This window comes from Xyrauchen texanus, chromosome 45, assembly GCF_025860055.1.
Source record: "Xyrauchen texanus isolate HMW12.3.18 chromosome 45, RBS_HiC_50CHRs, whole genome shotgun sequence".
Taxonomy (NCBI): Eukaryota; Metazoa; Chordata; class Actinopteri; order Cypriniformes; family Catostomidae; genus Xyrauchen; species Xyrauchen texanus.
This window is the reverse complement of record NC_068320.1, coordinates 3,226,514-3,244,863: the sequence shown is the minus strand read 5'-3', so window position 1 is coordinate 3,244,863 and position 18,350 is coordinate 3,226,514. Positions and strand designations below refer to the sequence as shown.

General features: G+C 37.0%; 1 protein-coding gene across 1 annotated transcript; it reads left to right on the top strand.

Moving 5' to 3' along the window:
* The first annotated feature begins 1,104 nt into the window (after positions 1-1,104).
* On the top strand, positions 1,105-17,208 carry alg12 (ALG12 alpha-1,6-mannosyltransferase). The gene is made up of 9 exons (XM_052119060.1): positions 1,105-1,294; positions 2,207-2,339; positions 9,985-10,158; positions 12,168-12,362; positions 12,622-12,726; positions 13,126-13,348; positions 14,236-14,405; positions 14,488-14,563; positions 14,645-17,208. The coding sequence occupies exons 1-9, from the start codon at positions 1,136-1,138 to the stop codon at positions 14,862-14,864; spliced, it is 1,455 nt and encodes a 484-aa protein (XP_051975020.1). The 5' UTR covers positions 1,105-1,135; the 3' UTR covers positions 14,865-17,208.
* The last annotated feature ends 1,142 nt before the right edge of the window (positions 17,209-18,350 follow it).

The following is an 18,350-nucleotide window of genomic DNA, read 5'->3' as shown; positions in this document are numbered from 1 at the left end:
TGTGATTGTAAAGTGCTCCTGTCAGTCAACTTCTGAACCAATGAAATGAAGCCACGCGCGGGACATTCAAAGAAAGATACTAATATGAGGTGGCTGTGTACCTCCGAACGAACGAATGAATGAATGTTATTTTTTTTTATTATTATTATTAAATTTTTTAGGAATTTAATGAATATGTCAAATTATTTTAAAAAAACTAAACTAAACAATGCTTCATTTTGTTTATCATGAAAAAAAAAAAAACAACAACCATGGCTTCATTTTGTTTTATATTGAAGCCATTTTTTATTTTTTTTAAATGTGTTTTAAAAATTATTTTTTTTAAATGACTGAATATAGAAATGAATCAATAGTATGCTAATTTCAAGATGATGCAGTTGCTTGAAATGAGCATTTAAGAATCACAACTAAGAAACACAAAAAAAGTGAGAATAGGCCTTAAAGTTGTCATCAGGCAGTGATAGATATAATATCGTTGTAAATAATGTATATATTATCTAAATAGAGGGAAAATGATGAATGCTGAAACTTTCACCTTTATTTGGAAATGTTAATATTAAACGATTATTGGTTCCTCTTTCGCGCAAAGAATGGTTGCACGTACAGTGTACTATGTATCTTCCTCCAGAGGGCGCTCAATGGCTCAGACAACCGACTCCTCTATTGAGTCGCATTCAAATCTCAGGACGGTTTTTGTTGAAGACGTATGTGCACGACATATAATCTTTCAAATCTATTAATTAGAATGAATACTGATAAGAATACAAATCGAAACGTGCCATAATATATGAAAATGACTTAAAAAAAAAAAAAAAAACTCCTCCAATAATCATGGACGACTGTGATTGGGCCATCCTGACCAGCACTGTGAAAAGTAGCAGGTATTATATACATATGACAACACCGTTTGAACTATTATTAACATCTGAATAATGACAACGAGAAACTTTAATATCAATTTAACTGAAAGAACACCGCAAAAACAGAAACAGACGATTATTTAGGCTCGTCGTACATGACCGTTTAGAGAAAACGCCCATTTCTGGACTGTTTTCGATCAATGTCCATTCTACTCGCTATTTATATTTATTTGGAGCAGATTTGTGCGTATGCGGAAGAATAATCTCGCGTTGTGATGGCTCGGAAAGGAGCTTTATATGATCGTTCTCTCTTATTTTTAATCATTGGTGTTATATTTTTACATTTGTTTACGTGTCCCTACACCAAAGTTGAGGAAAGTTTTAATTTACAAGCGATTCATGATGTTCTCTACCACAGGTTTGATTTTGAAAAGGTAAGATGATATTCCGAAGAAGCTTACAGTTTATTTTTAATTCATTATTTTTCAACATCTTTATTATGTAATTAAGAGACCACCCCAACTGTTTCTTAAATCAGCATTTCTATGGCAGCCATTGCAGTCAGTGTCTGTTGAATTCCTGCTTTAGTGGCATAAAGTCACCCAACAGCAACGTGAAAGACTGGTTGAAAGTGTGCAAAGACGCATGAAAGCTGTGATTAAAAATCAGGATTATTGATTAAAACATTAGTATTGTGTTGTTTATAAATGAATATGAACTTTTTTTTTATTTATAACTGTTATTTTCTGCAAATACATGCTTTAAAATGACAATATTTGTATTTGGAATTTGGCAGAAATGTTGTCAGTAGTTTATAGAATAAAACAAAAATGTTCATTTTACTCAAACACATGCCTAAGAATAGTAAATCCAGAGAAACTGAACATTTGGAGTGTTCTCTTAATTTTTCCAGAGCTGTAAATAAAATGCTTATTTGTTCTCTTTGATGCACTCAAAAAGTCTAAATTATCTTTTGATAAATTTGTTTAGATGGATTTTGGACAGTTTAATAAAAGCATTACCATGGGACTTCAATTTAAATGGTACTGAATAATTGGCATTTTTTATAGCAAGATATTTACTTGGAACTCTAAGGTTCTTTCCAGAATACCATGGGATTGCATGTCAAAAGGTGAATAAAGAGCCAAGGTAACATGTTGATCAAAACATGATAGTTCTGTGATGGTATTGTGATATATGCCCAAATAACATAATAGTACCCTAGTAAATTACCCAAAAAAATAAATAAATGGTGATACCATAGTATTTGTTTGTGTTATCCAGCACTGGACTAACTATACCCCTAATAGGTCTTCGTTAAATCATTGTTCTTCCTGTTTCTCCAGTATGATCATCATGAGTTTCCTGGTGTGGTTCCCCGCACTTTTCTTGGACCACTGTACATATCAGCGCTCAGTGCACCAGTGAATTGTGTCCTCACCGTCCTTCAAGCACCAAAGTTTTACACTCAGATCCTTGGTATGTCTTAATACATGACTAGTATTTTTATATTAAATAAGAATACTTTTTGCATGAAATATAACTTCAAGAAGCAATTATTGAAGTCTACGAACAATAACTCTTAACACACAAGCTCACAACATTATTTGTATTCTAAAAGTAGAAATGTTGCCTTTTTTTTTTTTTTTTATTCTGATATTTGTTAACACCAATGCATTCACATTCATTGTTATCCAATTAAGGTACATGTATTTTAATATTTTTACTGTTATAGCGCCACCTTCTGTCCAGACTGTATGAAGTTTCATATGCTTCTTCAGACTTAGCCCTCAAAGAGCCCATATTATGCTCATTTACAGGTTCATAATTTTATTTTAGGGGGTCTACAACATGTTTACATGTTTAATGTTCAAATACACATTATTGTTCTCATACTGGACATTGCTGCAGCACCTCTTCTCCCCCTTTGGCTGAAACACTCTGATTTAGCTCCTGTCTCTTTAAAGCCCCCCTTTCCGAAAAGCCCAGTGTGCTCTGATTGTTTAGCTGGTCCAGTCTGTTGTGATTGGTCAACCGATTAGAGCAGGTGTCAGAAATGTAACGCCCCTTACCATAACCGAAGTAGCCCTTAGGCGGGCATTATGCAAATATGTTACATAGCCACAGAAGTAATGGCTGGACTGCAAACCAGGGCAGTTTCAGGCAGTTCAGGAGGAGCAAACATGCACAAATGGCTGTATTACACTAAAGGAAAGGTAAAATCCCAAAAAGCATAATAGGATAAGTAAAGAAGTAGGAGAGAGGGTCAAATCTTTGCCAATCTTTTTTTACCTGCCACCACCTCGCACTTGCACTCTCACTCCCTCCTGATCCGTCACCGTTATTTGCGTCTCTCTCGCGATCCGTCACGATTAATATATAAACAATTGAAAACAACAAATTTTCACATTTATGCCGTCACAAACTTTCTTCCGTGGAACACAAATGAAGATATTTTGATGGAGATATAATGTAAATATGTCCATACAATGCAAATAAATTGGGCCAAATTTTCAAGCTCCAGAAAGTACATAAAGGCAGCATAGAAGTAATCCATATGACTGAAGTGATCCAATCGGTTGTGGGTGAGAAATGCAATCCTTTTCACTATAATTCTTGACATCAACTGTCTCCTTTGCGATCATGATTTCAAGTTTGATTACGTTTCCTTGCACTCTGCGCATGCATCAAGAACATGGAAGTGCAATTGACTCCATGCATGGCACCTAGCCAATACATTTGCAGTACAATCTCAGGGCGATAACACGCTTGGGGTATCATAATCAGCCATAGTAAAAGTGTCGAGTCACAGCAAACTACTCTTCTTTCTTAAATAAAATGATTGATCACAACAAATATTAAATTATTTCGTAAAGGTATACAAATAATTTCAGATCTCCAATAAGTGTAATACATATGATATGAAGCTTGCAGAGTGCCTAAGCATTGCTGTCCCGTTGTGTAATATTTGCCACTTTCAGACAGATGATATGATTAAAGTAACTGTTAGGAAACATAGTCATCATTCACTTGCTCATTCGACATGAAGCTGGAGTATCGTACTGTAATTGTGAAATTATAACATCACAGAGGTATACTTTATCTAGCAAGTATAATGTTATGTATAAGTATATAGACTTCGTCTGTTTCTGGATAGTTGTTGGAAACCCATTCAAAACAAGAGTGGGAGGTGCTTCGCTCATAGTGACTTTAACACAAGTAACGTTAAAAACATTAATACGATTGTAATCGAATATCATTATTAAAATGTGGACCATGTTGTTGACCGCTGGATGCTCCCTAGATGCCTGGAACTAATGGAACTTAAGTGTTTAGATTTCTGAAAATGCAACCACAAATGTACGCGTGAACCACTGCAGTAAAGTGAGGTGCGTGGATAGGTACTAACAACTGTAGCACGTGTTTTTCTCTAGTAGGTGTATGACAGTTTTGCCAACTAATATTAAGTTTGATAGTAAGAGTTTAGCTGGCTAATTAAGTCAGTGTATTTTTTTTATGGGCTCTAAAATTGACTATAGATCGCCCCATAGATCACCCCATTATAATGAATGAATGAAGCTGCACAAGTCGTTTGTATTTCAGTCATATTTGGGGCCCAAGCACTGAAAGTGTGGAGAGGAGGGGGGGGCACTTTGAAAATGGACATGTATGTGGAGCTCTGTAGCAACCCCAAGGAAATATGACACTTAACAGACTTTGAAATGGCACTCTCAAGTTCACATGAATTGCTTCAAAATTCTTTACAATTATGTCGACACTGCTGATGTAAAATTGTCAAGGGATATTTGATATCTTAAATAGTGTTGCCATGGCAACACGTTAATTGTTATCATTCCTTTCTTCCAATATGAAATTTTGCACACACGTCAGAGTCGTTGGCCATTAGGGCTGGGCAAATGTTCTTGTATTGTTTAAAATATGCCAAATGCATGTGTCAACATTGCATTGTTTTCCAAAAGGAATGGACCCATGGTGCTTGGGGCCGTCATAGATGCTTGCAGCTATATTGCTATTGCTTTTATCCAAAGTGACTTACAAATGAGAAACCTAACAAGCTATTTGTCATACAAAAATCAACAATATCTGCAGTGTCACACTGCCAAGTTTTCAGCTGGAGTAGTATAGAAGCTACCACAGAAGAAAGAGACACAAAAGGAATTATTTTTTAATCTTTCTTGTCTGCAAGTCACACGCTTGCAGAGTTAACCGCATTATGACGTATATCAGGACGATCCAATATTCCCGAACTTGCCACTGAGGAAATAATTGTGAACATCTAAACTACAATACACTTTTATCGCCTCTCTCGTGTAGACGCTCTCAATATCAACAACACCTCTAGAAAAGTCACTTCTGGTAAATATTTGATGTTCTTTGAGACAATTTGTTGACTCCAGATTAAATGTATTTTACTATGTTCTGTCTTTATTTAGGACCTAACAGCAGTACTGTGGCAGATCCATGGTACAATGATGTATCAAGATAGTAATACCATGGTTCTGAATGGTTACCATGGTAGCCTACATGTCCCAAAAAAAAAGAAATTCCTTTGAACTTTTTTGAAAGTGTGGCACAATGAATGAGGCACGGAGACAGAAGTGGATTAAGTTCAACACAATTATCCTCAATTAGCCACAGTGCTTCAAATATGAATTGGTGTGAGTTGGTATCGGTGATAGGGAAGCTCGCTGTCTCTTTTGGGGTGGTGAGGAGTGAGTGGCTTCAGTGGTAGTGCTGAGTAAAATTGTCTGTGGTGTTGTGGCGGTCAGCTTTTCCAGGTTTTAATCGCTTTGTATAGATGAGAGGTTAGTCTCTATCTGGAATCACTGCTCCACTGCCTCTTGGGCAGAACTGCTTAAATCCTTGCTTGTTAAAATGGGCGACGCTGACACACGTATGGCTTGCCTGCCACAAAAGTGATTAGTCTAACTGCTTATTCGTTAACTAAAAAGTTAACTGGTTTTTGCTAAATCAGACAGCTCCTTAATTGATATTATTTAATAAAAGTGAATGATTGTCACTGACTAAACCTCCCTGCCCTGTATGATGTAACATGCCTGCATCTCGACAAAATGAACGAAGATTTCCGTTTGAGTTTCCAAGTTTGATATCTGATATAAAGTGTCATTCCGTTACACTTTCCTCAAGTGAAAGGTGGAAATTCAGACTCTCTGAGTTGAATGAAAAGCTTCATGAATCATAGCAACAAAAATACAGAGCATTGCGGCTTTCCTCACAAGAGCGAACACTTGGGGACACACACACATACAGGGTGTGCTGTGTGACTGCAGCCAGGCCTCCTAAGCAACCAAATTGGTCTGGTTGCTAGGGAGGTTAGTCACATGGGTTACTCTCCTCATGGTCACGATATAGTGCTTCTCACTCTCGATGGGGCGTGTGGTAAGTTGTGCATGGACAACTTACCACACGCAGAGACTCCGCGGTAACGTGCCCAACAAGCCATGTAATAAGATGTGCGGGCTGACTGTCTCAGAAGCGGAGGCAACTGAGATTTGTCCTCCACCCGGATTGAGGTGAGCAACTGCACCACCACGAGGACATAGTGAGCATTGGGATTTTGGCATGTCAACTTGGGGAGAAAAGGGGATAAAATTAAAAACTTTGTGGTGGCAAACACAGACTTTTATAGTCATGAGACATTGCAAAGGATAAGCTCAACTAACAATTAACATTCTAGAAACTTACAGATGACAGCATAGCAGAAATGTGATAAACATAATAGCAGAATCAGTACAAACAGTTGCTTTGTACATTATGAAAAACAAGCATAAGAAGAAAGACATTTATTCATTGAAGGACACTCTGGGGCCATAATACAAAGGCTACGAGTTCACATCAGTTCCATCCTCCCTTCTGTCGCCCAAGGCTTGACCAATTCAAGGACACAGGTGGGCCGTACAGGGAATGACATAACACTGCATGCCATATGCTGTCCCATAACAGTGCAGAATACTGCTCTCTGTATAATGTGTGTGTTTTCCAATAACACTGCCTCCACCTAGTTGCCTAATTAAATTTCAAGCTGTGTCTTCATCCCTACTCTCTGAATTTATTTTCCATCTGAAGCCCTCTGTCTGCAATAGTTAACATTTTATTAGTCAATGGTGTGTTACCAGTCAGTTTCATGCATGCCATAGCCCTTGCTGAAAAAACACATCTTGACCCCACTGTGCATGAACATTATAGAAAAGGTACCCCCTCCTCAATCACATCTACATGCTTTCCAGGTTCCAAGCATTCCCTACCAAGGGTGATTGTTCCCATGTTTATTTCTTTACTGGGGTTGTCTCTTTACTAGCCTTTTCAGCAGCAGTGTAGGTGAACCAGGGAGCGGGTAATAGCACTTCTACCTGGACACTCCTCAATTGCATTGGTTAGTCATAGTCACCTTTTTACAATGTGAAGCGTGTATCCAGACCAACTTCATCTTTACTACATTATGTTGTCTTTCAGTCAAATATGGACTCTGTCCACATATGGCTTCGGTCCAACATAGTAGGCTATCTTTACCGCTCTCATGGCACTCTCCACTTCTGTCTACAACTGGTGTCTTGCTTTTCTGTCAGCGGGCATCAGGTCTTCCTTGAATTGCAAACCATTAGTCTCAAGGTACTCTCTGTTTTTTGCCACCCTCTAAAGGATTTGGAGCATTTCTCAAAACGTGAAGTGAACCAAATTATTACAGGCCTGGTTCGCTGGTTATCATTGGCTGCATTTCCACTATCGGGCCAAATGAGAGCTTGCTAGTGCATGCCAGGGCCAGTGTCACTTCCGGGGATTCATTGTGCCACCTCAAGGCCAACTGAGAATTGAGGCAGGGTCAATGTCAAAGGCGGTGTTTCACAGAGTCAGGTCAGAGGTTTCGTAGTACTCCGCTGCTTTCTTTAAACATAAAGCAAGAGAATGAAAAGACGTTGCAAATTCTGTCAAATGCATTCCAGCACCTAAGTAAATGAACAGCGACAGATCAAACAAAAACATAAATATTGTTTAATCCATATTAAGTAGACTATACGTAAAACAAACTGATTCTCTGTTCCACAGAGAGAAGACATAGTTGGCAAACTTTAACTTCACTGAAGCTGATGATTCTCCCTTGGGGTTCGATCTTCCCTGAGAGCACGATTTAGACCGGTGAATAAATATTTCTGCCACAGACATTCTATTTTACATGAAATAATCATTTAATTTAACTATCCAAGGTACAAATAAGTTTTGGGAATTTCAGATAATTCATTCAAAATGCCCTTGATTCAAAAATCTAAGAGGGCACGTGCCCCCTCAGTCTGAATGGACATGACGCCTCTGAATACAAGAAATATTGTAGTAGTGCGCTGGAGTTCACAACTAAAAAGTCTTGCGGGAAAACACAATGATAAATGTCCTTCTGATGCATCCTTAATATTTGACCTGATCAAGAACACATCTGGGTAATTTTTATGCAGTCTCGTTTATGGAGTATCGGGATTAAACTTGGGCAGTGGATGATGTCGAACGACTCCACAAGAACACAAAGTAATGAGTGACACTCATTATTTCTGGTGGGGCACAAACAAACACTTAACATGAATTCAGGAGTTGTGTTAACCGAAAATTCTTCGTCATTTACTGATTTTTGAATTTGACTGATAATTTCAGATGCTGTCTGTCACCCCTCACACAAACTCTTTACCCTCCTCCCGTCTGGCAAGAGGTACCGAAGCATTCGGGCCCTCACGGCCAGACTGTGTAACAGCTTCTTCCCCCAAGCCATCAGACTCCTCAATACTCAGAGACTGGTTTGACACACACGTGTCCTGAGTTGCACTTTAATAACTGTCACTTTATAACCGTCTGCTACCTCAATAACTGCTATGTGCATAGAACATTATCTCATAGTATGTTATGTTTACATTTTTAGAAACTGTCATCTTTTTGCACTACTGAGTACTGGTCGGCGCTGCACTGTCTATTGTCCTGTTCATTGTCAGTAATTTGTTGTACTGTCCTGTACTTTTTGCACATGTTTGCACGTGCACTTTATATAGATATATATAGGTAGTTTATATAGGTATTTTATTTCGTTGTGTTGTCTCATGTGGTCCTGTGTTGGTCCTTTGTTGTTTTTATGTAGCACCACGGTTCTGGAGGAACGTTGTCTCGTTTTGCTGTGTACTGTACTAACTGTATATGGTTGAAACGACAATAAAAACCACTTGACTTGACTTGACTTGATTTTGACAGATAAAAAAGAAACACAAAAATGATTTTAACCATGTTTTTCCTCTCTCTCTCTCTCTCTCTGTCTCTCTCTCACACACACACACACTACATGCACTCCCGCTGTGTGTGTGTGCCCTGTTATTCCCTTGTATGTAGATGTGGATTAACTGGTGCCATCCTAATTTACACCAATGGTGTTTCGATTTCATAACCCCGAATAAGTTCCATGAACTTGAGCATGTACAGTGTGTGTGCTTTTTCAAATGTTCCGATTGGACTGTTATTTATTATAGTCGCACGTAACCGGCAAAGTTAAAAAATCTTGTTTCAGCGCAGCGGTTAATGGGTAGAACTATTGGATTCATCACACTCATGCAAGAGGTGTCCACTGTCATGTATTTGCCATTATAATGGATGGTATGTCCCTGAATGTAGCCGTAGTACTTATAAAATAAAGTAGCCTATGATGGATTAATATAGATCATGACGAAAATTCTGTATGTCAGAGTGACGAACAAAGATTGTTTTCTAGAGCAACCTCTGAACGTGATGCCATATATATACATATCCACGTCAAAAATCTCAAGTGACGTGAAAGCAAACCAGATATAAGCAAATCGTCAAAGGCTGTGCGAGCATATTATTTCACTCACTTGCATAAGGGGTTCCATTTGTTCCATTACACTGTCATATTATACTGACAAAAAAAATAAAAATTATTTAGTGTTTCATGGGGGGAAAAATCAAAAACCTCCCAGCATATTAGTTTGGAATGACGTGGCAAAATTAAGAGTAAATAATGACAAAGGTTTATTTTTGAGGTTAACTATTGCTTAAAGTGATGAGCAGTAATGACCCTGTGGTGTTCTGTGTTTTGCAGTGCGAGGAGTTCTTGGCCTGTGTGTGGTTCTGACACTCTGGCGGATGCAGAGAGAGGTGTGGAAACAGTTTGGGTCACTGGTGGCCTGTTTGTTTTGCTTCATCTGCACCTCACAGTTCCACCTGATGTTCTACAGCACCAGAACTCTCCCTAATGTCATCGCTCTGCCTATAGGTACAAGCTGTTGCCAAACGAAACCGTAAATCAAGTTCATATATACACTCCTATGCAAGTATAAAACATTCTCTATTTTAATATTTGCTAACATAATGCTATCATTTTGAAGACGGCCAAAGTTTTACCAACCAAATTTAAGGGAAAACATTATAAATGAATGAACAAAAAGGCTCATGTAAAATGTCATACTCCAAAATAGGCCAAAATATTGAATGTGCCGATCGGTTTTTGCTCAAGCCACTAAAAAATATTGGATTATTTACATGCTGTATATCGTAAAACCAGACATTAGGTTCATCAAGAGTTTTTTTTACTAAATAACATTGAATAGTTTCTTCCTTGTTACAGTCACATTAGCTTGTTCACAGTGGGCTTTAAGACATTAAGGCATGATTTTCTATAAAGCTACTTTGAATTGACGTTTTTTTGTAAAAAGTGCTGTACAAAAATAAATGACTTGAGTGTAGACAAACACATTTTTCTCAAGAAAAACATGAAAATGTGAGTTCATATGAGTTTTTCTCATTACAATCAAACAAAATAAATGCAGTGCTGTTGTTTAAGTTACTTCATTATAGATTTTGGCATTTTGTTGCCAATGTCAGACACTGTTGTGTCATTTATGATTTAAAAGACATTTATGTTGGGGGCCTGGGTAGCTCAGCAAGTATTGACGCTGACTATCATCCCTGGAGTCAAAACCAGGGTGTGCTTAGTGACTCCAGTCAGTCCCTTCCTGGCAATGCTATTCCCTGATGCCAGTGGCTTTTTTTAAGCAGGATAATGCACCCTGCCACACTGCAAACATTGTTCTGGAATGGTTTGAGGAACATGATCAATGTGTCGCCCAGGCCTCCAAATTCCCCAAATCTCAATCCGATTGAGCATCTGTGGGATGTGCTGGACCAACAAGTCGGATTTACGGCGGCTCCACCTTAACTTACAGAACTTCAAGGATCTGCTGATAATGTCTTGGTGCCAGATACCACAATACACCATCAGAAGTCTTGTAGAGTCCATGCGTCGGTGTGTATATGTATATATTAGGGCTGTCAATCGATTACATGGTGTCCTGATGAATTAATCGCATAGACAAATATTTGCTGATAAAGCCCCTCATATAAAAATTATTCAATATATTATGATGAAATACTGATACATAGTTATCTTTTAAATATTAAAAAATTATATATATATATATATATATATATATATATATATAAAAATACAAATTCAGATAATTAAAATGCATTACATTCTTGTGGGAGAAGAGTTAATAATTGATAAGACAAAACAAAAAGCGGCTTTAGAATACAATTTATTGTTTACTACTATATTATTGATCATAAGTCAATCATTGGCATACAGTTCACAGCAATCCATTTCACAAGTGAATTTGCCAATCAATTGGAGATTTATTATGAGGGCTTGTTTAAGGCCCGTCAATGAACACCTGCATCAGACATGCTTGTGTAGTGTCTCGGGTGCGCTGCGTCATAAAAATAACATGTTTAAGTCACTGTGTCAAGTTAAATATAGTTCAATACTCAATCTTTAAACAGATCTTGAGATCCCGTAGTTCGCGCTCCGAGTGTTTTGAACGCAAGAACGTAACGCATGTTTGTGTTGTTCTGCTGAAGTGTTTTGTTCACTGTATAAACTGGGCATTGCCACACAGCTGAAGTTTCACTTACTGCCCTCTGGAGTAAACAGGTGGTACTACAAGCTTGCATTTCTCAGGAATCTTCCTTATTACGGTCCATATTAATTGTGTAAATGTTTTTAACGTGTTATATTTAGTCAAATTAATCGCACTGAAATAACGTTTTAAATCGACAGCCCTAGTGTGTGTGTGTTTTGACATTGTTTCCATGACTATTAGAGCTCTTCTTACCCCCAATTCTCATTACATAATGCATAATTTGACCTTGACATGTTTTTGTGACATTTACCCTTTTGGTAATGTTTGCATACAGTGTTTCACCAGACTGTGTTTTTTTGTGTAGTTCTGCTGACGTTCACGTTCTGGATGGCTCAGAGACACTGCCCCTTCATTTGGCTCTCTGCTTTGGTCATTATTGTGTTCCGATCTGAACTGTGCCTCTTCCTGGGATTGATGTTGTTGATGTCACTCATGAGCAGAAAACTCACTTTTCTACAGTTGCTTTACCATGCCATACCAGCTGGCATTTTATCATTGGGTTAGTGATGCATACAATGTATTTGTTCTCCTCCTCCTCCTCTTCTTTTTGCCTACTAGTACTACTTGAAATAAGTATGGCTCTGAATGGTCAGATAACATTTATTTTGATGCAAAATTTTACATCCACATGTTTTGCCTGTCATCCAAGTATGAAATGGAAAACATAGTCCAGATGTTATTAACATCCCACCAGTCTTTCTAAAATAATGGATGAGAAACCTACATATACCCATAAGTGTGTTTGCTGTCTTTTATAGGTCTCACTGTGATGGTTGACACAGTATTCTGGAATAAGCTGCTCTGGCCTGAGGGTCAGGTACTCTGGTACAACACAGTCTTGAATAAAAGCTCCAACTGGGGAATATCCTTTTAAGAACGGCCTATAGTTTAAAGATGAAGTTCACCCAAAAATAATCATTTACTCACCTTTATGTGATTGCAAACTGGTATGACTTCTTTTCTTCCATCTATAAGTGGTTATTCAGTGATAAATATTTATATATGGACCCTTTAATGTGTTGCACCACGTTTGATGTCAGTATTTGGGTTTCCATCTTGCCATTTTTTTTTAATGCAAATTTCAGGACATCACAAAAAATGCTGGATGGATTTTAACATACAGCAAGATGCAAATACATTTATCAATGTGTGCATGAAAACTTTGTCAGTTTGAAAACATGTATATAAGGATATCATATTGTATCTTGTCAATTTCGCCTGCCTTATTTCCTATATTTCCTTGACTTCCTCTGTGCCTTACACCTCCCCTTACCTGTGGTACTTCTACTCTGCCCTGCCTCGTGCTCTAGGCAGCACAATATTATTTATCCCGCCAGGCCTAATGGACAGACGGACAATAAAACTGCTCATTCCAGCTGTAGGCTTCATTCTGCTGTACTCCTTTCTGCCACACAAGGAGCTCCGCTTCATAATCTACACATTTCCTGTTTTTAACATAATCGCTGCCCGCGGCTGTTCTTTAATGTAAGTTGAACACATTTTGAGAGTCATAATTGGCAATTTTCTTGAACAATCCTCCCCATCAATACGTGTTATATTATGTTTAAAGTAAACAGGACCCTAGTCACTTTCTTAATACATGTTCCTGGTCTTATTGTGCAAAATACATCAGTTCACATTATTTCAAAGTATGTTTATCTTCATCATCTTTGAGCATAATGTAAAAACTTCCTCGACTTCTGAAATGTTCTTTTTGGATGACGTCACCAACCTCAATGCATCACTTTACGAAACTGACAAAAAAAATAATAATTTTATTGAACGGATATTTCAGATTCTGAAGTCTGATTGGATGAGCCACATTCGAAGCCAACTTTAAATGCAGATAAACACCTATTAAATGTGCACTTACAGTACATTCAATATTAATATTGTACAGTATTAATACAGCCTACGGATAGTATAATAAATGACTGTGTAAAATAATTGTTTCTTCGAATTATCGAAATCATATCATGCAAATAGAAAATGACGCCTGTTTTTCTATTTGTACAAGTTTTATTTACGTTAATGAGAATCATCAAGGGAAAAGTAAATAGCCCAGTCACATTATGGTAATGAGAATTGGAGGTTAAATGTGCAAGTGTTCTGAAAATAATAACGTTACTACATTTAACTTGTTCAAATTAATGTCTTTTTTTATTTGGTGTTAAATATGACCAGGTAATCTCGACAAGTTTCATGTGAATCATCCTATTATAAAACATGAATTTATTGAACATTGGTGTCTTTTATCATTTTGCTGTTCCACGGTTTATTGCTTTAGCGAATGCCATATCGTGTTGACTTGTTTTTGGAGGCAGTTGGATGATTTTAATTTATAATTACTTTTCCATCTGTTTTTGTTACAGTTTGAACAATTACCACAAGTCCAAGATGTATAAAATTTGGTCCGTATTTGTGATAGGACACTTGATGTTAAATGCCGTTTACTCTAGTATTTCACTGTATGTTTCGCATCACAATTACCCTGGAGGGATAGCAATGCAAGAGCTACATCGATTAAAGCCAGTAGCAGCAGGTGTGTTGAATTCATTGTTTTATTAATGCATTGTTATTGAAACATGCAAGCGTTCTGATTACGTTGCATTCTTGTTGCACAGATATATCATTACACATCAACGTACTTGCTGCACAAACGGGAGTCTCGCGCTTCTTGGAACTCAACAGTAACTGGAAGTGAGTGACCATGTTAATATCAAAGATAAATGCTTCATGTAATGGGACAGATTTATCTAAATGTTTTCTTTCAATTCCTAGATATGACAAACGTGAGGATTTGACTCTTGATGATCCAATTCTGAAAACGTATACCCATCTATTAATGGAAGCAAATGCAACCAAGATATCAATGCTCCAAGACTCTCACAAACCTTTGATCTTCATCCAAGGATACCAAAGCATTGCATTGGAATGGTCTAAGATTCCACCCCTCAGGATGAAGCTAAAAAACAAGCTTGTGCTTCTAGAAAGACTCTGAAAGACTATTAAATACTAGACTATGAATTCTATTATTCTATGTGGCAAATAAAAATGGGAACCAATAAACATGTACCAATTTTCTTTTTTTATTCTATTAAACAAGGGTCTGTTTTATTGGCAATGGGTTTATCTAGAGCAGAGGGAGGGGGAGATTTCTCAATGCGTTTTAATACATGAATAATAAATGATAAAAATGCAGTAATTCTTTCAGAGCAAGATTTAAGGTTCTTCATCTGTGTAAAAAAGTTAGGAAGATAGTTGAGAATGTATTTAAAAGTGATTAAGCAGAAACAAGATCTGCTTATCAAAGTAGGATAAATGAGTTGCATAATACATTTGTATTATTCACAAAAGTATTGGGACTGTTTAGTCACAAGGTTTTGTTTGCATCAGGCTTTTCCCTTATTTTACCATAGTACTTTCTGTAGGGTTTCCACAGGGCTGTAAAAAGTCTTAATTCACCCCTCTCCAAAATAACCACTGGTCCCGTTTTGAAGAGGTGTGTCCTGACAATTCTCTAAACATTGTAATTATGTCCTGGTTTCAGCTGGTTTGCTCAGATTTTTTTCTACTTGCATTTGATGTACAAATTTTCCTTCTCGCTCTTGTCTTTGGTATCGTTTGCAGTCGAAGCGTTGCATGTTCATTTGACAATACTTTCATTCTAGTCCTTCTGCAAATGTATCTGGATACCATGACAATAACGTCATACACTTGGCGTGCACTATTTTGGGGCTTTTCCACTGCATGGTACAACTTGACTCCGCTCGATTTCTGGGGTTTTCCACTGTGGATAGTACCTGATACTTTTTTTTTAGTACCACCTTGGTCCAGTTTCCAAGCGTGCTGAACCGATACTAAATGTGACGTCAAAATCCTGCAGATCACTGATTGGTCAGAGAGAATCGTTAATACCAACATCACTGGATTTCTGACACACGACATCAACCCGCTAGTTTTAAAGTTAGCAACAGCGATATCAGTATCATTTGTTCATACAAAGTGATTCATGTGGTAACATCTAAATTTTAAGGGTTACAAATCTGCCCTTTTATAATGTGTTAGAAATAAAATGTATACAAATGTATAGGCTACAATGTATGCAAATATAGAATATTGTGTCGTTTTGTAAGTGTGGGTCAACACAAGGGCAGTTTAACCCTTCTTTAGTGGGTCATTGTGCCATACCAGATTCTCTCACTCATGGATTTAGAAATTAGACATGAGCAGTTTTATCACAGCACTTTCTTAGGAACACTATGGTCCTAATAAAGTGCCAAACATGGTAGTCTGCTGTTGTATCTTCCTCAAGGTTTGACATGTTGTACATTCTGAGATGCTATTATGCCTACTACAGTTGTACAGAATGGTTATCTGAGTTACCGTTGCCTTTCTGTCTGCTCAAACAGTATTCATTTATTAAAATATTATTAATATTGACAAGCCGGTTCTCGCCGCCTCCTTCCCAGATTTCAGCACCAGTGTTAATGGAAAGGAGGAGGTGAGAACCGGCTTGTCAATATTAATAATATTTTTAACAAACAAAAAGACAGACACACACAGGTGTCGGACAGCTGCCCATAAATCTCTCTCTGTCCCACTGCAGTCTCCAGTCGGCCTTTATCCCTCTCAGAGGCTTGATTAGCTTGATTAGGGGTGGCGTGTGTAGCATCACGACATGGCCCCGCCCTCCACCCTGTCACAATAGTGTTCTGTTCAACTATGTGAATTTAATCATTAAAAAGATTATATTTTTAAAACACTAAATCAAGTCGGTCAGCCGATTGGGGTCAGAGGTGAGATTTAGATACACTTGGAGCACAGTTCCTCTGGCTTTGTCACATGACTCAAACTCCAAACAATCCCTGGAATGACATTACAAGACAGAGCAAAACAGAGGGCAATGTTTTATTCAAGGTTGAAGCAGACCTCACTGGAACACGGCCTTATGCAGTATCTCTTTGCATCGCTGAAACACTGCCAAAAACGAAACTGCACAAGAGAGACCCAGCACGTGCACGATAGATACTGAGAAGGACATGAACATTTAGCAAGCTCCTGCCATATAAAATAATAGTTTTGAGATTTTAAACTTCAGCATTCAATTTGTTTTAGATCTGCTATGTATAGTGTCTAATAATGCATTGGCAATGTACACTTAAGTCAATAAAGCTTGATTTGAATCTACACATTTGATCCTATTAATACATATTCAACGTCTTGAATCATCTTGAAATGACAGCATGTCCACTGATCTTATGTATATATAAATACATATAGTACTTGTACATATTGTTTTATATCAAAGATTTATACCTGTAAAAATGTGTGTAATTAACTATCTGCAAAAAATTTAATAAAGATTAAAGCTTTTAAATAAGGGATGACTAACCAATTTCTTCCAAGTTCTATATTTTTTAGTGTTTGTTGCAATTATTATTATTATTATTATGAATGATGTACCATGATTAATTGTGCTTAATCAAATAAAACTGCGATTAAGTAGTTTAAAAAATGTAAACAATTCACAGACCTAATATTTATCTATATTCTCTACATTTGCTATAAAAGGATTAATTTCCTCTCAGAACAAAAAATCCTTACATTTTTGGTTCTTAATAAACTTTTAACTTTAGTCCTCCTGAAATAAAGCCGGACTTTATACGAGGTGGGGGTCGCAAATTAAATGAAGACAAAATGAAGAAAATTATTTGATTTTGACTTGAGAACCAGGGACTCGAGATTGACTTGAACTGCATTACTCATTACTATGTTTTTTATTATTATTATTTTCAATAGCATATTATAAACAGTAATGAAATGTGTTTAAAAAATATTGAAAAACATCAATTAATTTATATGCAAAAACGTAAGCCCGCCAGCACTACTGATCTGCATCTGCTCAGTTAATGCTGCGCTCACAACACGCCAAAATGACAGATGATTATCGAGTTCCCAAAATAATCTCCTTTGGATAAAAAGATTTCGAATCGGACCGTGTAAATAAAAAAGTATGAAAATATGCAACGCAAAAATATCAAATACAACCACCTAAACCTCAAATTTCATCAGACATTTCAAAAACTACAAGTAAATAATTTAATTATCATTTCATTATACAGAAAGCTTAATATGTAAAATTACTGTTCAAATGTTTGAGAGTTGTCAGTAAATTTAAACGATTCACAATTAATCTCATGTTTTTAAGCGCGACAAGATCGAAATGACCCGACATTGCCTCTAAATGTGCGTGTGCCTTTTCTAAACCTTCTCAACAGTCAACAATATATCATAACCATTTGTTAGCAATATAAAAACATAACAGTCCGATTTGCTTTAACTCTTTATTTAAAACGTGACAAGTTGTATAAAATATACAGAATGACTTGTGATGAAATAAGTGCTCTCATAGTGATTATGACTTCTGAAGGCTTTAACTAAAGTATATAAATGTATGGTAAATGGTCTGCACTTATGGAGTAGT